The following is a 24912-nucleotide window of genomic DNA, read 5'->3' on the forward strand; positions in this document are numbered from 1 at the left end:
TCCAGGACCCATCAGCTACAAGTCAAGTAGGTGTCTTCAATCTAGTTGTAGAGGGCGCAGCTCTCAGCGGCCCATGCGGGGATCGAACCAGCCACCCTGGTGTTACGAGCACCGCGCTCTAACCAACGGAGCTAACCGGCTACCCCTGCCTGGTTATGCTGACTCCCAAACTTTGCAGGCAGGAGAAGATGGGGTAGGAGGAGATCTAGGGTGTCAGGTGCCAGGCAGGATGTCCCTGACTCCAAGCAGCGGCCCCGCCTATGTGCTGCTGTGACCCTGCCCAGCCCCTGCCCCAGCCTGGGTGCTGTCCAGTGCTGCCACATTTTCCCTAAACGCTGGCTCACACTGGGAGGGCCCTGGCACCTGTACTACACACTGAACTTTGAGAGCCTGGCTTTAATTTATGTAACAAACAGTTCAGGGTACAATCGCAGACACCTCAGGGAGGGCATGAAGACAGGTGAACAGCACAGCAAAGCCAGGTCAGTGTTAGAGCTGGTGGGCCTTAGCAGGGGACCCCTGCTTGAACAGGGAGGGCAGGAAAGGCTTCCAGAAGGAAGTCTCATTTAGGATGATGCCTGGAAGATGGATGGGAATTGGCTAAGTCGAGCGGGGGAGAGCTCTCCAGGCAGAGGGAACGTGGCCCTCAGGGCCAGCAGCCCTCAGTGGCTGAAGCACAGAGTGAGAGGAGGAGAAGGATGAGATTGGTTCCCTGGCATCGCTGAAGACCCCGAGAACCCATAAAGGGGCCCCCAGCACTGACTTGTTGGAGGGCTGTGTGACTATAGGCAACTTTCTCAACCTCACTTCCATCATGGTACAATGGAAAGGGTAATGCCTGCCTTGAATTGGTTGTCACACGTGGCACTTACAGGATTCAGTTTGTCACCTCCGCACGTGGCAGAACAGTAACTGTCAATACCTTCCTGTCTAGTCCCCAGAAGGAACGTGCGGCTTGAGGTGTGGGTCTGCCACACCTTCTGTGGGCTTGTCTCCAAGAGCCTCGCCCCAGCTCCAGAGCAGGCATCGGAAACCCCCAGGAGCCAGTAGCTGAGACACTGAAGTCAGCTCCGTGGCAGATGAGTGGGGGAGGCATGCAGGAGTTCTAGGGGCCTTTCTTCCACGAGCCGTAGTGAACGTGCTGAGGACAGAATCTGGACAAGCCGAGTCTGCTTTCCAGGACCCCCAGACTGACCTCTGCGCCAAGGGGGCATCTCTGCCTGCTGGGCTTGTGGAACCCCACTGAGGTCACAGTCCATCCTAAGGAAGTAACTGTTAGACTGAGGTCAGAATGAGAAGCCAGTCTGCAGAGAGCAGGAGGAAGTATGGAAAGTTGTGAGGAGAGGGAGAAAGGGCTGGGTAGAGGTGCTAAGAAACAAGAGCTGGGCACCTGGGCAGGAGAAGAGCAGGCCTGAGGCTGGGCATGGCAGGGGTGTAGCTGTGCGATGGTGAGCAGGGGAGATGTGGCCTAAGGCCCTGGGGGCCGCGTCCAGTGGTTGCCATCAGGCAGGCTCCTGGTGCCAGCAGCCCTGGCAGGCAGGGGATATGGCCAGAAGCCCCATCCCAGGGGTCCCAGAACCTGCTGGAGCATTTTTAGGGTCAGAGAAGCACTGGTTCTGGTTACTGACCAGCCAGGCTGAAGAAGGGAAGAGACTGGGTTGAGGACTGGGACTCCCTCCCCTGCACCCCCTTTTTCAGTTCATGAGGACCACAGGACCTTTGCAGTAGAGTGGGTGGAATCCCAGCTCTGCCACTTACTAGCTGTGTGACAGTAGGCAAGCTACATAACCGCTCTGTGCCTCACTTTCCTCATCTGTCGAATGGGGGTAGTAATTGTACCTAGGCTCAGTTTCGGGGTATGTGAGGTAAACTCTGTAAGGTGCTCAGAACCACGCTTAGCACGCGGCAAGCACGCGGCTGTCGTTAGCAGGTGCTGCTCTCAGCCTGACGCATAGTAAGAGCTCAGTGCGTCCCGATGGAACGTGTCTGCCACCAGCGATCAGGGAGAATCCTGGTGCGGGTGTGGCCGGTGGGAGCGGATGGGTGGGTTTCTCCTGGCACAGCCCCCTCCCACCTTCTCGGGGAGGCCTTCTCGGGAGAGCCTGCTCAGACCTGACATGCTCCCCCAACGTCAGGCTTCAGGCCAGAGGAAGCAGCAACTTTCTTCGCTGGGAAAGTGTCGTGGGGCTCAAGCGCTTGGGGGTTTTCAGAGTCAACCGTCGGAGGCGAGGGAGTTTCTCTGTTGGTGGCGGCAAGGGCTCTCGGTGCACACAGCCTGCAAGCAGACCGCCGCTGCGGTCTGCAGGGAAAATGCAGACTGTGTTTATTTTTCACCTGAGCCTGCAGGAAGTGTGTGGGGGGGAGGCGGGGGCAGCCCAGCCAGGCCCAGGCTCAAGTTCAGAGCAGAGGACACCTACCTCAGGAGTCCCTCGTCTCCACCTCCGCTGGCCCAGTCCTGCCCTTGGGCCCCTTCCTGGCTCCAGCCTGCTCAGCAAGAGGGCATGCTGGGGCACCAGAGTGAGGGGGTTCCGGGCATGGGCTAACGAACATACCCCAGGAGGAGGAGGCCCACCTCTGGGACAGTAGCTTTTGGGTCGGCTTGGGGAAGAGCAGTAAGGGCAGCATGGTAGCAGGAAGGGCCGCCTCTGCTGAGACTGTAGCCCACATGGCCCCAGGGTCTCGGAGTCCGGGACCCATCCTGGAGTCCGGGGGGACGAGGACGGGGCCCTGGGGTGTCTGATCAAGGAGTATGGACAGCTGTTGCGTCGTTCTTGCATTTATACATTCCCTCCACCATGCTGTGGGCACTGAGTGTCCAGCTCTGCTCAGCACTTGGCGCTCAGAGGGAAGGAAGATGACGTGGAGCCATCGAGATGCTCAGGGTCCTTTCCTTGGAGGCCGGGCACAGTCACCAGTGGGAAGGAGCGGAAGGGAGCTCTGTCACTGGGCTCCCACACATGACCAAGCCTTAGGCAACTCCTCTTTGTTGTCTGGGCAACCTGGCCCTGGACAGCCTTGTGCTTAGGCCGTAGAGGGGGACATTCCACTGGCCGAATAGACCGTTCCCCTGGCTGCCATCCCCAGGCACGGAGGCAGCGGGGAAGGAAGCCGAAGGGCAGCCTGCATGAACGTGAGAAGGACTGACTGGTCAGGCCCTCGGCGCCCTGGCCTGGAGGCCTAGCCACCTCGGGGCCTCCAGCTGCCGGCAGGCTCTCTGCCCAACCCCTGCCCACCTGGCACCTCTCCTGTGGTTTGGCTGCAGACTCCTGTTTAATGAGGCTTTTCCCCAGTTCCCAGGCAAGGCTGGTGGACAGGATGAGCCCTTTGTCCACCAGGCAGTGTCCCCACTGCCTCTGTCATTCCCATACATACTAGGCCAGAGTCTAGTCTGAGCTGGATGCTGCGGTTTCCTAGGCCTAGCTTGAGCTGTGCTGCAACCTGGGGCTAACTATTACGGCCAGGAGGGTCAGCTCTAGCCCTCTCTCAGGGCTTCCTGGCCAAAGCTAGCCCTCCTCAGGGAGGGTGGTTTGCTGAGAAACCTCGCTGTGGGCAGAGTGGGACTCCAGACTGCCTTCCTAGAGCTGGCACGGTGGACCCCAGGCTCTGTTCCTAAGACTTCCCAGGGACAGAGCTGCAGCCAGGCTTACAGCCCTGAGGTCCAGTGAGCCAGGGCTAGATGGCAGGGCCTTCTCTGAAGCAGATTAGACTCGAAAGTCCCCTGGTCTGGAGGGACCTGTGGAGGGTGTTCATTCCACCTATTGGGCCGGGGCTCCAGGTGTTTGTGCCCTCAGGTGGGGAATGGTGGGGGGGTCGCAGGTTTCTGAGGGAGTCCGTCTCTGGCTGCCATGAAGCCTGGGCAGGGCTGCCACTGTGCTGGGAACCGATCAGGGTGAAAAGGCCCCCGAGGTTTCCAGAAAGCTTCCCACCTTCATAGCCCCTCGGCTCCTGCTCCCCAAAATTCTAGGATTACAGCAGGAGTTTTGCCTCTGTGATCAGTGAGGTAGGCATGGCTGATATTCTCATCCTCAGTTTACAAGGGGCAGACTGGCCCAGGAGCCTGTAGTGACAAGGTCAATGCAAAGGTCAGCAAGCCTAGAGCTGGGCTTCCCAACCCACTTCACATCATGGCACACTTAAAAATGATTCCTGGAGTGACTGGAGAAGGAGGCTGGAGGCTGAAGCACCCATGGGAAGTGCTGGGCATAGCGAGCAAGGAGCAGAGGGCAGGTAACGGGGTTCGAAGTGGAGTGGGGGCCTGAGCATGGAGAGCTTTGGAGGCGCAGGTAAGGCTGCTGGTGCCTCCAGGCCGAGATCTGATTGATGAGGCTGGCGGGTGGAAGCCTGATGGGGGCAGGCCTGCCTTGGCCTGGTGGGGGGACCGGGAGGGAGGAGGAAGGGGGTGGATTCTAGATAGATTTTGAAAGTGGAGCTAGTAAGATTTGCTGATAAATTGAATGGGTGTGAGAGAAAAAGAAAAGTCGAGGATGAGTCCAAAACCTTTGAGCAACTGGAAGGATGGAGTTGCCATTAACTGAGGAAGATGGAGAGGAGCGTTTGAGGCAGGAAGTCGAAGGTTCTGCTTTGTTGAGTTCGGGTAGCATTTTAGACCTTTCAGGCGAGTTTCTACGTGGGCATTTGGAGAGGAGTTCTGGAGAAGTGGGGGCTGGAATACAAATGTGGAGTCTTCCGATGAAGACACTTAAAGATGTGAGCTTGGATGGGAGTAAGGGTAGATAGAGAGCCGAGAGCCAATTTCAGGTCAAGTCAGCGAGAGGATGAGGAGAGAAGAGGCTGAGAGAAGTAGCCTGTGAGGTTGGAGGAAAATCAGGAGAGGGTAGCATTCTGGAAGCTAAAGGAAGAAACTTTTTCAAGGAGAAGGGAGAAATCCATTGTGTCCAACGCTGCCGAGATGTCAGGTAAAATGAAGACAGAATTGTCCCCGTTGTTCCGCAATGTACTAATCCCTGGGCTCCTTGACAAGTCAGCCGGCGAAATGAAAGGGCAGAGACTGGCTGGGTTGGTGGGAGGACGAGAGCCGACCACTGCAGGCAGTGAGTGCGGGCAGCTCTGCTGAGGTTTGTAGTCAAGGGGGTGAGACATGAGGTGGGAGCTCGGGGGGCCTTTACAGGGGAGACAAATGGCAGCCTGTTGGGACCCTGGTGGGAATGAGCCTGGGCCTACAGTGCGGGGCGCTGTGCCTGGCATGTGGCAGGCCCTCGGTACATGAAGGATGCACGAGCCCGCTCCGCCTGCCAGCCACCTGCAAGTCTGAGGCTCCCACGCACTCAACCTGTCACCTTTGCCTCTGGCGTCAGCGCTGGGGATAAAGGCAAAGCCTGCGAGTGGCACGAGCTTCCCCAGCTTGCTCAGGCAACAGGGAAGCCACAGCACCCAAGGCCTGGGGACTCCGTGGTCCTGCCCTCCTCCTCCCCCGGTGATGCTGCCAGGAGAGCCGGCCGCCTCCCGGCAGCACCCATGGCATACTTGGGTGCGGCCAGCACCGGAGGGCGTGGAGCACGGCGGCGCTTCCCCCGCCCCTGTGCGTGAGGGGCTGCTTACGTGCTCCCTTTTCGTCCCCTGACCTCGGAGTAACTGAGCTCTTTGGCACTTGCCCGCTTTATCCTCACAGCCATCCTGTGACTGACCGGGAAATGGATGCTCACGCATTGGAAGTCCTGCGAGCTGGGGGCTGCACGTGTCGGCCCGCGCTGCTCCTGCTCGCGGTGGAGAGCCCTGCCCTGCGCCAGGAGGCCAGGCGGTGGCTGTAGTCAGCAGGGAGGCCTCAGGCTCAGGAAGGGGCCGTGCTCCCCGCTGGGGGAGACCAGCTGCAGAGCAGCCACCGCTATTGGGACCTCAGGCCGTCTACCCGAGGCCCAGGGAAGGCTGACTGGCCCTGGTATTACTGTAAGGCCGCTCCTGCTGGGCAGACGGATGCGCAGAGGACGCAGTGTCAGCACGCTCCCCAGGCCCTGAGGGGAAGGGCACAGTTTGTAGCCTAGCCTCAGCTCCCCTGGAGGCAGGAGTGCGGGAAAGATGGCAGCCAGGGCTGTTGCTGGGAGCCTCCTACCCAGCCTTCCCCCTAGCCTCACTCGGACCCCGACAGCCAGTGCCAAGGGACCTGTGCCAGGTCTGCCACCATGAGCTGCCCCTAACCTTCCCTACACCTGGTGATAAGGGGTCATGAACCCCAGCCGTTACCCAGGAGAGGAAACTGAAGCCCAGAGATAGATGTTCAAGAGTATGGATGAAGTCACCCAGTGGGCAACTTCACCCACTGCAAAGGATGGGAAGGCGCCCAGGCAACAGCCAGCCATTACTGTCTTGCCCCAAAGATGCCCCGTTTCTTCTGTGCCGTGGTTCGGAAGTCACTGGGCTTGCTCCCAGCCAGCAGCATCCCCACAGAAGATAGACTTTTCTGAGTAGCAGCTGAGCCTCATTGGTAGCTGACGTCTCCAGGTGTGCGCTGAGGACAGGCAGAGCTGGGCTTTGGCTCTGAGCAGCAGCTCCCCGTAGCTGGGTCGTGGGGAGCCCCCTTCTCAGCCTGAGTCATCTCATGACAGATCCATGTGACTGGTGTGAAAAGTAAGAGTCCTGCGGTGCTAAGGAAACAGGAAGTGCGGGGGCTGGGTGGGTTGGCCCTGGGGGGAGCCTGGCCCCACCTTCCCTGAGGGGGCTCTTCCTCGTGTCAACAAATCCTATTAAGCCTGAGTGGGGGGACAAGACCTCCAGCCTGGGGGCTGGAATAGGAAAGCTCTCCAGGCTGTTCTGGGGTAAGGACGTGTCCTCAGATGCCTGGGGCTAGAGGTAGTGAGCAAGCCACAGGGTCTCCGAAATCGGAGAAATCGGGGATCTGACACTGGGAGGCAGGAAGACTTGACTGGCTGGGGAGATGTGCCCCCTGCACCTGAGCACACAGAAAACCTGAGAGGCTGGCTGTGAGGTGGGGCTGCTTGGGGGAGGGGGCGGGAGGGCACGGGACCGCTGGACACAGGCTGCCTTGAGTGTGCCCCTCCCGTGAGTCTGTGGTTGTGACTGCCCCCATTTTCCTTTGACAGTGGGCTGCCCACACAGTTCGTCGAGCTCTGCCTGTGTGCATAGCCCCAGCCCTGCCTTCCGCAGGTCTCCCCACATGCACCCACCCTTCTTGTTTTTCAGCACAATAAGGCCAGTCAGCCTGCCCATGGCGTCCCCCAACTTTCTCCTCTCTATGAACATTTCAGCAGTCCACACCCCACGTCTGCACCCGCTGACATCAACCAGAAGCAAGGTACCTACCTGGGATGGGGAAGCGCCCAAGGAGACCGAGCGCCCAGGTGCCAAGTCGCTGGCTTCTGGTGCCACGGGGCGGGGCCCTGTTTTACAAATTGAGAACCTGGAACTGTACAGAATCAGGCCCCCCAACATGCCCGAGAGAGGGAGTGTGGGGCCTGAGCGGACCAGAGGGCTGGGGAAGTTGGTGCCAGGCCAGTCTGAAGGCTTCCTCTGGAGGTAGGAAGCTCATTCTGAGTGACCTCCCGGGGCCAGTCGGGAGCAGGCATCTGTGTAGAGCTGGGAGCTATAAAACTTAGAGCCTTTCCCTCCCCCCAGTGAGAAAATGGAAAGTGGTGGTTGTGATGGCTGATTCACCTCAGCCTCAGGCAGTCATTCTGAAATCAGCCAATGTCGACTGTGGGAAACCTGCTGACTCAAAAGTGGGGGGAGGGGGCAGAACCGTCTCCACAGGCCAGGTTCCCCCCGACTTGGGGGCCTGCCTCCTGCCCAGAAAGCCAGGCCAAAGCCCCCAGCAGAGAGGCCCCAGTTGCAGACTAGCCAAGGACGCGGTGAGGCCTTGTCCCATTCCGGAATGACTCCCACTCCGCCGCTGGCCAGCCAGTGTCCTCAGGAGGCCCCCAAGCCCTCTGCCCTGGTTCCCTAGCCTGTAAAGGGGGCACTGTTACACAGCAGGATAGTCCTGCACAAAGCAGCATGTCTGGTCCTCTAGCGCAGCGCGGGGAGGCTCTGGGTGCAGTCGCCAGCGGTTGTGGCCTCTGGGTCAGGCTAGTTCACTTACCCGGCCCCTCCTGCAGTGCACAGGACTCTGCAGACTCCGGACCTCTCCGGCTTCTACTCTCTGACCTCAGGCAGCATGGGACAGCTCCCCCACACTGTGAGCTGGTGAGTGTGGGCCCAGTGGGAAGGGGCACCTTGCACTGGTTGAGCCCATATACCTGCCCTTCGTGTTCCTCCTGGCACAATAAGGCCAGTCAGCCTGCCCGTGGCGTCCCCCAAGTCTCTCCTCTGTCCTATGCCAAGCACCCTGCTGCCAGCCTCTAGCCACTCCCCAGGAAGCCTGACACATTCTTTGGGCTCCTGGTCCCGGCCCTGCCGCACCTGAACTCTTTCTCAGTGTCTAAGAGACTTGAATGGGAGAACCTGGGGCTGCTCAGGGCCATCTGAGTACGTAAGGTAGAACAGGTAGGCTTGAGCAGGGAGGTGACAGCATGAACGGCCAGGAGAGGCTGTTGCTTCTCAGCCACCTGACGGGTAGAGGGATACGTCCCACTAGCCCCAGTGCCTACTGCTGGCTGGTCCCTTCCTTGGCTGAGCTGCTTGAGGGGCAGCGTCCCTCCTGCCCCTGTGGTGCCTGCTTGGACCTCGAGTCAGTAGGCCTGTCTTCAGCTGGAGTTGGGGCTCATCAGGGCACGCTCCTTGGCCTTTTGCTCAACTGCAGTGTGACCTGGGAAGGTCTCTATCCTCTCTGGCCTGGGGCAGTCACTCAACAGCAGAAAAGCTTGGTTCTCCAGGAAGGCAGGACAGGCCAGAGGCCCAACTTCAGGCCCACTTGCCCTGTATGTTCAGCGCGTCCCACCGTTTCTGGATTCTCTTTGGACAAACCTCCACTCTGAATACAAATCAGAACCGCCCCCACAAGTACCCCGGGACTGACGTGTGCCAGGTGGGGGTCGGAGCAGAGAAGCATTGCTGACGCGGAGCTCAGTCTGCCTCGTGCACAACCCAGGCAAGAGGAGAGCCGATTACAGGGCACCGTTACCAGTGCTCTGACTGGGGCTGTGGGAGCCCCGAGGGGTACCACATGCAGCTTGGGATCTCAAGGGCTCTCAGGAGAAAGGGTCTAGCCAAGCAAGCCCTGAAGGATGACTGGAGCTGCAGAAGAACAATCCCGACAGTGTCAGCAGTGGGTGCAAAGGCCCTAGGGCAGGTGTCAAGCCTGTACTTCGAGGACATTTCAGGAGGCAGGCTGGAGGGGCCCTGAGGCCTGCTAAGCTGGGTCCCCAGAGAATGCCGCCATTTCTACCCCTTGAGCACCAGTACAAGCCTGTAGAGGGAAGTAATGTAGCACAGGTTGCCCTCTGGCGGCAGATGCTTAGAACACACACAGCGGTGGTCCAAGCAGAGGCCGATTTGTCTCTTCTCTGTGCTTCAGGCCTAAGCATTCTGGGGAAGTCCTTCCCCACATCTGGCTAGTAGCCAGACTGCTAACAGCTGTCTCTCCCAATCACAGGCCCAGCCCTCCTCTCTACCCCCTGTCCCCTTCCTGCGGATATAGACAGCACTTCCCTGCCCCCACTGCAGCCCCTGGCGCCCCCTACCCCAGGTGAGTCCCCTGCCCTGCAGCCAGGCTCCTGCTTCCTGTTGCCCAGGCTTTAGTGCCCACACAGGGCCATGCCCAGGCCAGTGCTTGCCCTGTGCTAGTCGTTTGTCCATCCGTCCGTCTGTCATTCTGCAGCCCCGTGCTGCCCTGTGCCTGACAACGAAGCCAGTGGGAGTGCAAGAGGCCCAAGCCCAGGCCACACTGTGCAGCACAGAGCAACCAGGGGCAGTGCACGCACACATGTGCTTGAGCTCCTGTCTGTGTCCACGTGTCAGTCTGTGTGCAGGTGTGTATGCACTCACCTGTTCTGCGTCCCTGCGGAGGGCAGGGCCAGTCAGGCCTCTACTGGGCACCCCGAGCTCCGTGCAAGCTGAGGCAGCGTCTCTTACAGGGGTCTCCAACGTCTGGCCCTTAGGGGCTGGCGCCACACCTGTGTAAGCAGCCTGGGGCAGAGTGGTATCCAAAGAACAGCCAGAAAGTGAAGTGGGAGGTGTGTGTATGCGTGTCCCTTCGCTTAGCTCGCTCCCGTGCTCAGTCTGGAAGGAGGGATTCAGCAGCCATTGCCTGCTCAGGGCACGCGGTACCCACACAGCACCGGCAGCTGAATGGGCCATGTGGGTGATGAAGCCGCCAGGAGGCCCCAGCCAGACCTGATGGGTCGGGGAAAGCAGAGGGGACAGCAGTAGTTGGGGATGGCTGTGGGTGGGAAGTGATGGGAAAGGGGGAAAGGTGGGGCTAGAAACGGCAGCAGGGATGGTCGTGCAGGGCTGGGGGCTGGGGGGGAGTTTCACCCAGCACCACTCAGGGGTTTCTAAAAGGTCACTGGCTGCCGTGTGGACAGTCCTGGAGGAGGCAAGCAGAAGAGTGAGGAAGCCCAAGGGGCAGTCACAAGCTCATGAGGCTGAGCTGCTGAGGGCAGGTGACAAGGGGACAGATTCGAAAGCTATTTAGGACTTAGTAACCACCGGAATGACACGTGGGTTTTTGCAATGTGTTTGTGCCATGTGTTGGGAGCAGGTATTTGTATGCGTCTCTGTACTTGTACGCAGGCCAGTGGGGGGTGGGGACCTGCTGACCTGTCCTTGTGTGCTGCGCAGGGCCTGCGTGTGTCCCCCGGTCTGGCCTGGACACACCTGCCTCATGTTAACTCCTGCCCCTAGGTTCAGCCACCCATCCCTGATGCTAGGTTCTGGCGTACCTGGTCACCCTGCGGCCATCCCCCACCCGGCCATCGTGCCTCCCTCAGGGAAGCAGGAGCTACAGCCCTATGATCGCAGCCTGTGAGTAAAAAGGCCGTGGGTGGCAGGGGGACAGGTGAGCAGACTTCAGGCTTCCGTCTGTTTGTCAGCCAGGATACACATCCCTTCCACCGGCCCAAGGCTGCTGCCTGGAAGCTCCAAGAATTGCCAGAGGCCTCTGGTCAAACTGTCTTGTGGCTCTTGCCACTGACCACTGTTTTTTGATCCTCAGAAGCAGGAGGAAGAGGGTGGAGTAGGGAACAAGGATTTAGTTTAAGCCAGGACAGGAGGGGCTGAGAAGTTCGTACACAGGCTTTTCTTACTCAGCTGCAATATCCCTGTAAGGAACAGTTCCTTAACTCTTCTCATCCATTTTGGGGCTGCTAAGAAAGATTCCGTGTACAAAACCAAAGCATCCATGCACTTCCACACACTAGAGGAGGGTGGTAGCATTAGCTAGGCACTGTGGCCGCTCCCAACTGGTCTGGACATGTGCCCCTCAGGAAGACACAGGCAGAATCCAAGGCAGAGAAGGAGGCCAAGAAGCCAACCATCAAGAAGCCGCTCAACGCCTTCATGCTGTACATGAAGGAGATGAGAGCCAAGGTCATCGCGGAGTGCACACTCAAGGAGAGCGCCGCCATCAACCAGATCCTGGGCCGCAGGGTGAGGCCGCGGGCCGGCGGGCTGGCAGGGGTGGCCTGGGCTCCCTCACCCCACTGCAGCCTGCCGACACCGATGGCCCCGTCTGCCCCTCCTTCCCTCTGCAGTGGCACGCACTGTCACGGGAAGAGCAGGCCAAGTATTACGAGCTGGCCCGCAAGGAGAGGCAGCTGCACATGCAGCTCTACCCAGGCTGGTCGGCGCGGGACAACTATGTGAGTGGGCAGCACCGCAGGGACGGGCGGGTGGGCACCTTCAAGAGGCCATGCCCCAGTCCAGTGTCAGCAGGGCAGGCCGGCAGGACTCCTCTCCCGAGGGCACAGCTGAGGGGCAGTGATGCAGTGCTCAGCAGAGGGCCGGCAAGCAGAGCTGCCCCTGAAGGCAGCCGGCCCAGGTCCCGTTTTCCACCCAGGATACACTCCCACGCAGGGCTGTTGCCCAGTATTTGATTGGGCCACACGGGCAGAAGGGGAGGAAGGAGCCTGGAATTTACCTCTTCCGTTCAAAACAGAGACCAGCATAGGAAAGGGAGGGGGAGCCCCTAACTGTGATGGTTACCTAGCAAAAATTATAATCAAGAAACACCAGCGCCAATGTTGTGTGTCAATTGTAATTGAAATAAAATTTAAACAAAAAATAAAAGAATACACCGGGGCCCCCAGGTAAGAAGGGACCATGAGCCTGGAAAGCCCGGCAGCAGCCAGGCTAGGCAGCAGGCTTAGGGTGTCCCAGCTCCTAGCTCACGGGGGTTACAGCATCTGCTCCCAGACCTGAGCACCCCTTGTTCCCTGCAGGGGAAGAAGAAGAGGCGGTCTAGAGAAAAGCACCAAGAATCCAACACAGGTGAGACTTGCCCTTAGTGCGCAGTAGTGGAGGCTGCTCTCCAGGCCATTTCTCGGGCAGCACCTCTCTGGCTCAAAGGGCGGCGGGGCAGCTACTCAGCCATAAAACTTCAGGCGTGCATCTCCTCAAATACCCACAGGAGGAACAGCTACCCTGAGTCCCTGGGAAGGCTCAATCACAGCAGTGGTGTACGGGCCTCCGCGCCCGCCCCACCTTAGCTAGCTCGGCTCAGAGCCAGCCGCTCAGAGCCACGCAGTGAGGGCCTGACTGACCCAGGGCTAAGCCAGCCACTGCACCGGCTTAGTTCCGCGGTGGCCGGCAGGCTGTCTGCGCCGAGGCCCATCAGTCACACAGCCTCTCAGCCCCACACCCGCCTTTCATGGCGGTGCCAAGTCCTCTGTAGAAGACCCAGGGAGCCCACACCCTACTGCAAGTCTTCCTGTGGGTGAATTTCTGCCTCCACTCTGATCCACATTCCTGAAGGACTCTCAGTTGTGCTGCCCCCACACATGGAAGCTGGAGGCTAGGACTGGGGCAGGGCAGAGTCTTCAGCCCTTTTTCTGAGGTTGAGGAATGGACCTTACTTTCCATCTGGAAGTGTGTGCGACAGGCTTAAGCTACAGCATGAGGGGATATGGGTAAGACAGATTGGGAGTTGGCAAAAATGCAAAAAAAAACAGAACACCTGGATAAAATGGCAGGGAGTTGGTAGGCAGCCCTAAGGCAGAAGAGGCTGGATCCCACAGGCCTCCCTGGGCCCTTCTGCCTGGGCGGCAAGGGGCCCCACAAGCCAGAGAGGAGCCACCCTGACGGTCCCCTCCCTCCCATCTCCGCCATTCTTCCCACTGCCTCTACTGCCCAGCTGGGTGTCCACCTTTCCTGATACCTTGGCTCTGGGCCCTAGGGCTCCCCCTGGGGCTGGCTGTGCCATGGAGAGGCTCTCTGCCTGTGGGGGCTGTGGAGTATCTGTGACTGGCTAACACTGATGTTACCTCTTCTTTCTGGGCCCTGCTCTGCCCTGCTGCCTGCCTGCTCGCCCTCTGCCCTGCTCTGCCCCTCTGGCATGGCCATGAGCAGAACCTGGCTCGCCTAAGAAATGCCGTGCTCGCTTTGGTCTCAACCAGCAGACGGATTGGTGTGGTCCGTGCAGGTGGGTTTGTCCCCACCACTATCCTCCCTTTGCTTTAAGCTGCTTCCCTGACTCTGCACATGTTCTGCTGGGCCTGCAGCCCTCCTTTGCCCCCCACCCCCACCCCCAGCACACCTGCAGATTGGGGGTCAATGTCTCCTAAGGGGAATGAATACTGAACACAGCTTGTGGGGAAGATCTCGAGTCTAGGTGGAAGGAGGTGGGGAGAGAATGTTCTAGAGGGGAGAGGCAGACTCAGGAATATATATAGTTCTGTGCCTAGGCTCCTCTGGTATTAACCAGGCCTAGCTGGTCCTCAGCAGACAAATCTCACACACCATTCAGGTGGCCCAAGCCTCTGCTCCCAGGTCTCAACGTCATCATGGCCCAGCTCCATCATTTCAAGTTGGGAGCCCTGCTTGAGCCCTTAAATCTATAAGTAAAACAAGGTGACGAGTATAGAGATACCCTGAATAACCTCAACGTCAAGTGACCACAGGACTCATGACCATGAGACCAGACGGCTGGAGAGGAAGGGAGAGGAGCAGGGCTGGCCTGGCAAAGGGCCCTCAGGCACTGGGAGCTTTAAACCTGTATGTTTCACCATACAGCGGGAAAATGCTGGTGTATGCGAAAAGAAGGCTTATCTACCAAATGGCTAAAAGCTGCCTGTTTTAGGTTCAGGCCAAGGCTTGGTAGGGCCAAGGCTGAGGCTGCTCCAGGCAGTTAGTCCACTGACTCCAAGGAATACTTACTTGTCCAGCCCCTCAGAGTACCCTTCATGCTCCCCGTCCAAAGGCAAAGAGGAATTTGGGGGGACGGGGGAGCAAACGTGTGCATACATGATGGGAGGCAACACTGTTCTCAGAGGAGGCTCTAATTCCACCCATGCCATGCTATTCAAACTGTCTAGAAAACTCTAGATGGTAAGAATGGACAAGAAGCAGCACCGTCCATTTCTTCCCCTTTTCTGCCCCTAACCTACCTTTGCGCATTGGGATTGCTCAGTTCAGTAAGCCACAAGCCTTGCAGACCCTTGCATTAATGCAGATCTGAGCCCCACAATCACAGGTGGAACAAAGATTCAAAGGCCCACATTGGGAGATGGCTTCCCTGGAAAACAGGAGGCAACCCCAGGTCTAGCTCCAAAAGGGCCCTATGCCACCGTGTGGCTGTGCTGGGAGCTGCACCTGTCCCACATCCGGGCCAGGCCAAGCCGAGCTGCAGTGCCGATTCAGGCCTGAAGGCACAAGCACATCACTAAGTCCTGGGGAGGGGACAAGACATTAGCTAGGCCAGTGCAAGGACAGCATTTTTTGGTTGTGGTGTATGACTATGAATTCACCCTCTATTTACAGATAACTCTCTTCACTATTCCTAGGAGGAAAAAGAAATGCATTCGGTACTTACCCGGAGAAGGCCGCTGCCCCAGCCCCGTTCCTTCCGATGACAGTGCTCTAGGCTGCCCTGGGTCCCCAGCCCCCCAGGACTTGCCCTCATACCTCCTGCTGCCCCACTTCCCCACAGCACTACTTGCTAGCCCTGCAGAGCCAGGGCCTACGTCACCAGGTCTCTCGGCCGCTCTCAGCCTCGCAGCCCCCTGGGCCCCCACAGGCCCCCCGCAATGCCCTGCAGAATACACAGATACAGCAACAGCAGTCTTGGAGCCAGGGAGCCTAGCGTGCACAGGACACCTGGCCTCCAGGAGCCCGCCCACTGAGAAGAAGCGACAGAGCCCCAAAGCACCTGGAAACCGGCCAGGGGGCCTGTTGACTCCCTCTCAGGGTCCAGGCCCTGGAGATTGTAGAGGCTGCACAACGTCTGCCTGAACCTGGAGCCATCGATTCAAACCGCTCCAAGTGGTGCATCGGGTCTGTGTTACCTGATTCAGGGCGTCTGTCCCTGTGCCCATGGCAGCCTGCATCTGTTCTGAGCATGTCTCTTGCTAGGCAGGTGCGCCTGCCTCTGCTGTTCTGCTGTAGGGCACAGATGGGCTGGACCGAGCCCAGCTGTTTTCCCTCCCCTGCCTCCCCACCCTCACCGCTACCACACCCTCCCCATAGCAGATACTTCAGGGACCAAGAATGAGCTGGGTTATCAGACGGGAGCATGGCCACAGCCACGAAGCTCAGGACAATGCTGCTACTCTTAGGGGCCTAGAGAAGCTGTTCTGCCGAAAACCAGCTGCATTGGCAGCTGACCAAGGGACTCCTGCCACGTTCTCAGGACCTTGTAAGAGGAGGGGATGGAATAGATTAAGTTTAGGCCTATCACCCTAGGCAACAGAACAACCTGACACTACCTTAGCAGGCAGGTGGGGGTGGTGGGGGTATGTGGCTCTCGTTCATCGTAGACTCCACCTAAGAAGCCCGGATACCAAAGCCCCAGGCCTGTCCCCCGTGGCTGTAATCAACAGTTCAAAGAAGGCGTGGCCCCACATCCAGTGTGCCTCTCCCCCGTTCTGAGAACCCTTTCCACAGCTCCATTTCCAGCTTACCCACCTCAGTGCAGCCAGCTCTTGGGCAGCTGCAAGAGGGCAAACCAAACCTCACAGAGCCAGTGTCTGATTTCCCGCATGAAACCAGGCCAGCGTTAGTTTCCCTATGGGGCTGCAGGAAGGAAGACCATTACAACCAAAGCAAGGAGCCCAGAAAACCTCTAGTGGTAGCCCGTGGGTTTTCACCACAGCCTACTTCAACCCATTTCTGAGCCAAGCTTCAACCCTGAGCCTTAAAATCTTTTTTAATTTAACTTGTTTTTTTCCTCCTCACTGTACATAGCGTGAATCCAAGGAAGAAGGGCTGTCCCTACACCCACACCCATTGACAAAAGCCTGTTTAGTTCTTTACCCACTGGCTTCTCAGAATCCAAAGATATATTCTAAGGTAGTGTTGCAGGAAGTCTTGAGAAAAAGACCACTGTAGTGTTCAAATATTTTTGTATTGTTAATGCGTCATCATAGAAAAACTTTAATATGAGAATAAACATACTTTTTACTGGGTTTCATTTTCAAAGCTTGACCCTGGGCAGCAACCTGTTCAACAACAGCACGACACTACCCTCTGCAACCACAAAACTTGGGGTTTATTCTCTATTATGATACATGTTCTCAAGACTTTCAACCTGCAAGTCGGTTACTACTATCCCTGCCCCAACCGCTGAGCCAGGCTCCTGCAGGGGATAAACTCCCATCCCAAGCCTTGCCCTTACCCTCACCGGCCAATCCTGACCTCACAACTGGTGCAGGCACAGGCCCAGTCTACCCTCCCCCACACTGCTCATGACAATGGGGTTGGAAACTGCCACCCACAGACCCTAAGACAATCCAGGGCCTGCCCTGGTGGCTCAGGTGGTTGGAGCTCCGTGCTCCTAACTCCGAAGGCTGCAGGTTCAATTCCCACATGGGCCAGTGTGCTCTCAACCACAAGGTTGCCAGTTCAACTCCTTGAGTCCCTCAAGGGATGGTGGGCAGAGCCTCCTGCAACTAAAAATGAACACAGCACCTTCAGCTGAGCTGCCGCTGAGCTCCCGGATGGCTCAGTTGGTTGTAGCACGTCCTCTCAACCACAAGGTTGCCAGTTCGACTCCTGCAAAGAGGTGGTGGGCTGCGCACCCTGGAACTAGCAACGGCAACTGGACCTGGAGCTGAGCTGCGCCCTCCACAACTAAGATTGAAAGGACAACTTGACTTGGAAAAAAAAGGCCTGGAAGTACACACCGTTCCCCAATAAAGTCCTGTTCCCCCTCCTCTTTAAAAAAAAAAAAAGACAATCCAACCAGACAAGTGCACATGGCCACTAGGCTCCATTTTCTCTGCGAGCTGAGAAAAAAGAAAACACTCCGTAAGTATACTATTATGATGAAAATGAGCAAACAAGTCTTACAACCTGGTATAAAACCCAAAAGGTGTTTTAAAGTACCCTTCCCTCCCAAAGGTATCTATTGGGAGGTATCTAAAGGTATTAATGCTTGAAGTATCTTCATATTTTTATACAAAGCCTGTGAAGTTTGATAGATCTACAACCCACTTTTCACACAGCAGCTTGTTAAAATATACTGTTAATTTCTTGAGACCCATCATGAATGTAAAAGGTGTCATAAAGTCACCTCAATAGGTCAGTCAACCATTAGATACAAATGCTGGGCAAGAATTGTATACAACAAGCAGCCACTGGGCCACCATCATGCATTGTAATTTTCACAGATATTTTTTGGATTTTGTTTTCAAATATTTATAAAGTCATCTTCCAGAGCAGTGTCTATTTAAAGTAGGGCACTGGAAGTTGTAATCTCAGACTTGCTTTTTTCTGGAAGAGTGCTAGAGGAGACAAGCCATTCTCTTGACATCTGTCCCATTTAAAGAATTCCGCTCTGGCCTAGTTGTTTCAAAAAACTACATTCTAACCAAGGCTTATGCAAGACTAGCCTGCTGCATCTGATTTGGTGTCTTATTTAGAGTACACTGGGTACAGGAACAATGCAGCCTTTGTGTATGTGAGTAGAGAAGGGGGGCTTTGGCATCATTGTTAAAATCAAACCAGCCTTTAAAAAAATCACTGACTTCAAAGAGGAAATTGAAACTCTCCCAGATCACAGCAGCACATTCCTGTGAGGTCGCAGGTGACTTGAGAGGGCAGCCCCCAATTCAGCTTCAAATACCACCTCAGTCCCAACCTCCCTTACAAATTCCCAGACAACTGCAAGATTCGCTTGAAATACAGATCTTGACCCCCTGCTGCAGCTGCTCCCGCTGCCATCCTGTGCTCAGAGGACTTGTGACGGCTCAGCCCAGCAAGTTAGCAGGCCTTCCCAAGTCTGCCAACGTGTTGCCCCCTTTCACAGGAAGCCCCATGGCTAGGCTGTCTTCTGAGCTATAACCATCTTCTGAAGAGCCCAGAAGCACAGCCTTTCAATGTACAATAAGCCTGGACCGGAAGGCCACAAGTGGAGGCAAAGAGAATGGTCCTTTGCATTGTTCCAAAGGACTGGGTTCCTGCATGCCTTTCTAGAAAAACAGCACAGAAGGGACATGGGTAAAAAGGACTTGCCAGGCCTGTGCATCAAAGTAGATGAGACCAAAAACTGATTCATAATATAAAACAACTGAATTGGCTTCTTGGATTGACAAGGCTGCTTTAGCATTGACTGTTTCTCAGGTCTCCTGAGAACTTTGTTCACCCTGGGTCCTTGAACAGTACCGGCCGTGCAAGCAGACCCTAGTTCCTAGGTTGTGTCAACTCCCCCAATTCCAACGATTCCAATTTATCTCGGATCTCCAATAACTGCAGGACTCTACCTCAGGCTCCTAGGCTCCCCACTGGTCCGGAGCAGCTAACAGATCTTCACTGGTCTATTGTCCACAATGGGCAAGGTGGTCTGAGAGGAGCCCTAACTGCATGTACTCAAACAGGGACTTTAGGACAGAACACAGATGGGGATATTGCCATAGTCAGTTCCCTAGAATAAAAGCCCAACTCAGGTCAGGAAAGATTATGAGGTTAAGGACGGGATTGGGCAAAGAGAGAACTAAAAAGGGCCCATTCTGTCCCGGGCTGGAACTATCCTGTCCCTGTCCCTAGTAGTCCTCATGAATGAGGTCACTAGCAATACAAGGTAAGCGATATTTCAGCAGCTAGGAATTATATGGGAGACAGTTAACTAGTTCAGGGTGATACTTCAAGTTCACCAGAGGTTCTGGACCATGGACCCGGGCTTACATTTTCATCCAGGTGTTCTCTCATTCCTTTATCTGAAGTCCTGTTCTTTCAGGCATGTGCAATCAATGTCAGGGGTAGGGGAAGAAATACGGAGGAGTAGGAATCAGGTTCCATTCCCCAGAAAGAAAAAAAAATGCCACTCTGGACACTCCTCTTGGATCCTGATTTCTGAGAGTGTTGCTCTCTGTATTTCCCACCCATCCTGTAAGCCTGTTGGGACACAACTATCTGCAAACCATTTGAAGCAGGTAAGAGTCACAGGTTGCTGCTGTGAAATGGTATACTCCGCACAGAAAAAACAAATATTTTTGGGTTTTTTGCATCATACAGGTGGGAAGTATTGCAAGTGAGAGCACCTTTATGGAACAGGCTGATGATCCTCTGAGTGAAAGAGGTTGGCATATAGCAGGTTAGAAGCTCAGTGAATACTTCGTGAAAATGTCAAGTTGAGTGGTATCAGAAGATCATGAGAACTAGAGAAGTGGAAGCAGGCATTACTGTGAGCAACTATATTTCTCCAACAAAATGCCTGTCAGTATTGGTGCACAGACCAGATGCAGCCATCAGTGCAAAATACTGCAAAACAGCAGTCATCCACGAGTTAAACTATCCTCTAAGTCCCACAATGGAAACCTGTCAAACAAGAACACCTTCAAGGGGTGGCCCATTAGCTCAGGTGGTTAGAGCGTGGTGCTGGTAGCACCAGGGTTGCCAGTTCAATCCCCACATGAGCCACTCTGAGCTGCGCCCTCCTTAAAAAAGAAAAAAAACCCAAACACCTTCAACACCTTCTGTCACCAAAAATGCTCATAACCACTGATCGCTCTACAGGAAGGACTGAGTGCCCAAATCCTGTTTAGTTATCCAAATGGCTCAATCTTGGGCCAACGGACATGTTCTAAATTACTTATATCATTCTTTTTCTTGATATTTACATCCAGTTCTCTCATTCTCTCTACCCTTCGGAGATAGTGATTTTTAACAACCGTAAACAAGAAAAAAAAGACATCAGGACTCTAGTTGTAAAATATTGTATTCTCCAATATTCAGAATACTTCAGTCCAGTACTTTAAAAAAGAAAAAACGTTTCAGTTCAAACACTCAAAAATTGCAATGCTTGACGTGGGTCTAGTCTAATGAATACTCTTCCTAGAGCATCACCAAAATTCTATCACCAGTCTGGCCTAATGTCTCTTTCCAGCCTGTATTTGTCGGCAGACCTACCAACACCTAACCTTCTGCTGCCAATTCCAAGCTGAGCACTGCTTCCCTGCCTCACTTGGCATCCCTTCACCCCCCAACCAAATCCAATTTGACTTTTGAAACCAAATTAGTTTCTCCTAGACTGTTCCAGCCCTGTAGTCCCCATGTGCTCATTAATCTTGTTTGGTCCAGGAACATTTTTACTAAGAGTTACTCATCCCATCCCAGCAGTATTTGTGCTTTGCCTGCTTAACCATGTCTTCTATTTCCTACCAAGGAGAAGCCAGGAGCTACACTTTAGGTATTCAACCATTTCATGTGTTTGCCCTGTACTTGCATTTCTTCTCCCTTACTCTCTTCTTTCCTGCCTAAAAATCAGTTTTAATACAAATCCACATGATTGAAGACTATCATCTTTTTAAAGCTCATGTAACTTTGTAGGGAAAACATTTGTTTCATTTCTTCCCATCGGAATGTATATGAGCTTCAGAAGGAGAAAAATAACAAAGATCTTCCAATGGCAGTGGTGGTAAGCAAAAGTTAAGCCTCAAAAGACGTCAGATTCTGATGGCAGTGGATACATAAAGGGCAAGCGGTCTGCTGCTCTTAGCTCTCTCCTTCCTGGCGAAAGCCACCTTATGCCTGTTCAAACTACCCCATGAAGAGTCTAGACAACCTATAATTTTTTCTTAATTTACTTGAATCAGAAAAGACTACAGAATTGGTCAATTTTTAAGTAAATGAAGAGACCATGCCTGCCCTGAGTCACATGACAGCCATAGTGACTCACTGTTGTCCCCCTCCTCCAGCTAGCTCCCAGCTAAGCTCAGTGTTACCATGACATCATGTTAAGGGGCTATAGTCCTGGCAATCCACCAAGTTACAATATAGAGCTTGCTTAATTCCAGCAGGAGGCGTGTTCAAACAATTGTAGAATAAACCGATCACAGCTTTAATGTCACTCAGGCATCTGTAACTTAAAGGGATGCCTTTGTGACTCTTTGGAAAAATATAAAAATTGTAAATCAATGCCTACTTTGTGTGTTAAAGGTAGATTTATGAAGGCAAGCTAATGAAATACAAGCATACCTTGGAGATGCTGCAGATTTGGTTCCAGAGTACCACAACAGATCAAGTAATGCAATAAAGCAAGCTGTAGTCTCTCTGTTGGTAGAAGGACCTTGCCTTCATTTTGAAAACACACAACATTTGTGAAGTGCAATAAAGCGAAGCGCAAGCAAACAAGGTATGCTGTATAACCACTTCAAAAGAAGTAACTCGCTTCAACAATTTAAGACTGATTAGAATCTATTTGAGGGGGCACATCGCTAGTCCATGACAGTGTAAGGGAGGAAGTTACGGGGTTTTGTTTACTTTTCGATTACAAGTGACATAATCAATGAAAAGCTGAGAAGCCAAAGGGCTGTCACAGAGGAGTCTTGATCACCAGCAGCCCCACACTATAGACAGCTACTATTTCCAACTTGTCCAGTCCGTGTAGGCACTGAGAGGCAGCGGCAGGACTCCAGCCTCACAGCATGACTTCATGCCACAGTATGAGTTTAGAATAGTTGGGAAGTGAGAGGGTGGATACCTTTGAAGACAGGTTTGGCTACTCACTTTTCCTGGGTGAGAGCATGAAAACTCTTGGTAGACATTAAAGAAACAGTGAACATACAGCCAGGAAGAGGGAAGAGGGTACGGCAGCCAGCTTGAAGGGCCTCCTAACACCAGGCCTATGATTTATTTGGGTACACCGTATCCATAAATAGCCTATTTACTCTTGGATGAGCTGTCAGATCTTTGTTAAACATGAGAGAATTTAACATTATCAGGACTTTTGTTTAGATTATCAGGTTGTTTGTTTAAAGGCTGGGGCCACATATTGCAGCACTATTCACAATAGCCAAGATATGGAAACCGAAATGCTCATCAGTAGACGATTGGACAAAGAAATTGTGGTACATTTATACAATGGCGTATTACTCGGCCATAAAAAAGAATGAAATCTTATCATTTGCAAAACATGGATGGACCTAGAGAATATTATGCTAATTGAAATAAGTCAGACTGAGACAGACAAATACCACATGATCTCTTATATGTGGAATCTAAACAACAGAATAAAAAGCAAACAAAACAGAAACAGACTCAGAGATATAGAGAAAAAAATGATGGTTACTAGATGTAAAGGGTGGGGATGGGGGAGAAGGTGAAGGGATTAGAAAGTACAAATTGGTAGTTACAATATAGTCACGGAGATATGAAATACAGTATGGGGAATATAATCAATAATGTTATAAAGATTATGTAGTGTGCCCGATGGGTAGTGCCCAATGGGCACTGGACTTAATCCGGGGGATCACTTCATAGACGGTGTAGATGCCTGACCACTGCGCTGTACACCTGAAGCTGAAGTACAATAATATGGAATGTCAACTTTAATTGTGTGTGTGTGTATATCATCACGGGATGTAAAGTAAAGCACAGAGAATGGAATTGTAACAGCTATATACGATGTCAGAGGGGTAGCAGATGGGGGAGCTACCACGTTGTGAGAGGTATAAATGTCTAACTATTATGTTGCTGAAATTAAAATAAACAAATAAAATAAAGACTAGGGCCATAGTCTATAAAGCCAGGAAGGGAACAAAACTTTGAACTACTATGTCCACTCAATCTTACCTAAAGATTCCAGTAGCCTTTAAATATGGGTAGTGAGGTTTAGTCTTGTAATTAATTCTAACAATTCTTAGGGATTATACAGACCAAGAGCTACTAGTAGTGTGGAGGATTCTCACAAAATTACGAATAGAATTACCATGTGACCCAGCAATCTCTCTCCTGGGCATCTACCCCAAAACTCTGAAAAATTTATCTGTAAAGATGTATGTGCTCCAATGTTCATTGCAGTTTTGTTTCTGGTGGCCAAGACATGGAAACAACCAAAATGTCCTTCGATAGACAAATGGATAAAGAAGTTGTGGTATATATACACAATGGAATACTATTCGGCGGTAAGGAAAGATGATATAGGAACATTTGTGACAACATGGATGGATCTTGAGAGTATAATGCTAAGCGAAATAAGTCAGACAGAAAAAGCAGAGAACCCTATGATTTCACTGATATGTGGTATATGAACCAAAAACAACAAAAGAACAAGACAAACAAATGAAGAAACAAAAACTCATAGACAGTGGTTTAGTGGTTACCAGAAGGGAAGGGGGTTGGGGGTGGTAGATGAGGGTAAGGGGGATCAAATATATGGTGATAGAAGAACTGACTCCCTGTGGTAAACACACAATGTGAGATACAGATGATGTATCACAGAATTGTACACCTGAAATCTATGTAACTTTACTAACAATTGTCACCCAAGTAACCTTTAATTAAAAAAAAAAAAGAGCTAATAGTAATACGCTCGTTTCCTAGAAGCTGATGCCTTCTTTCCAAACTAAACATAGCATATGCTAATAATCTTGGACTTTCAGTCAAGAGCTGTGATTGTCATGGTATTGCTAGGGATACAATTGAGGTGGTTAAGCTTTTTGTAAGAGCTGACCATTATAACAGAAATTAGCTCATGAGACACTCCAGCTAGGACTGAACTCTTGCTACCTTCCCCACTAAAACCAGGACAAATGGAAAACAAGCTTACTTCCTGAGCATAAAGGGAATCTTGGATCCACAAGTAGTCACCGGGGTTGGCAAACTTTTTGTGTGAAAGGCCAGAGTAAACATTTTAGGCTTTTGGTCAAATACAGTCTCTGTGTGTATATTTTTAAACAATCCTTTTAAAATGTAAAAACCATTTTAGACTGCAAAAAAACAGGCTGCGGGCTAGATTTCACCCATACACAGGCTGTACGTAGTTTGCCATCTCTGATGTAGACAACAAATGGGAATTCCTGTGAGACAGCATATGGGACTTTATTAAATAAGGTAGATTTGGGGCAAATAAGGAGTGAAGTAAAGGCAAACTACTGTCAAGTAATAACCTGAGCCACAACAACTCAACAGTAAACGAAGAGAACACAATAAGGCTACATGTGAATACAAATGAGGCTGAGAAAGGAAGAAAAAGGGAAGCACAAGGAGGAAAAAACAAAAGTAAAAAATTTGTGAGCTACCATGTTTCCCCGAAAATAAGAGCAGGTCTTGTAATTTTTGCTCTAAAAGAGGCATTAGGGCTTATTTTCCAGTTAGGTCTTATTTTTAGGGAAAAAGTATCTCAAGCCATCAAGAAAACTCCATTGTACTGCAGGGGAGAGGCTGGAAACAATGGCAGTGCAGTTTCGGTCGCCTAAGTACACCAGTTAAGCACTGAAGCAACCGCTCCAGTGAACCTCTCAATGACAATGAGAAGAGACAAAAGTCTGTCAGAACCCTATTGTTGTCCAGTGAGATAGGACAGGAACTGCCGAAAAGTCTTTTGCAGTTGAAGAACCATACATAAATTTAACTCATTTAATAGTAAGTGAAGAGACACATTTAATACACAAAAGCAAACCATTTACTACCTAC

General features: G+C 53.0%; 1 protein-coding gene across 6 annotated transcripts in view; it reads left to right on the forward strand.

Moving 5' to 3' along the window:
* Positions 1–16475, forward strand: part of TCF7 (transcription factor 7) — a gene marked incomplete at its 5' end in the record, with an annotated part of 31240 nt that extends 14765 nt beyond the window's left edge. Inside the window, 9 exons of one of the 6 annotated variants that reach the window (XM_081035146.1) lie at positions 7156–7267; positions 8067–8154; positions 9503–9595; positions 10753–10872; positions 11334–11496; positions 11601–11708; positions 12288–12336; positions 13414–13486; positions 14824–16463. In XM_081035146.1, coding sequence (XP_080891272.1) covers positions 7156–7267; positions 8067–8154; positions 9503–9595; positions 10753–10872; positions 11334–11496; positions 11601–11708; positions 12288–12336; positions 13414–13486; positions 14824–14827 — 810 coding nt within the window. In that variant the 3' untranslated portion in view covers positions 14828–16463. Of the gene's footprint in view, positions 1–7155; positions 7268–8066; positions 8155–9502; positions 9596–10752; positions 10873–11333; positions 11497–11600; positions 11709–12287; positions 12337–13413; positions 13487–14823 lie in introns of all 6 variants that reach the window. The other 5 variants (XM_081035145.1, XM_081035147.1, XM_081035150.1 and 2 more) reach the window with 5 other exon arrangements.
* Between the last annotated feature and the right edge of the window lie 8437 nt (positions 16476–24912).

The sequence above is a fragment of the Rhinolophus hipposideros genome (genome assembly GCF_964194185.1).
Source record: "Rhinolophus hipposideros genome assembly, chromosome: 23".
In the NCBI taxonomy this organism is placed as follows: Eukaryota; Metazoa; Chordata; class Mammalia; order Chiroptera; family Rhinolophidae; genus Rhinolophus; species Rhinolophus hipposideros.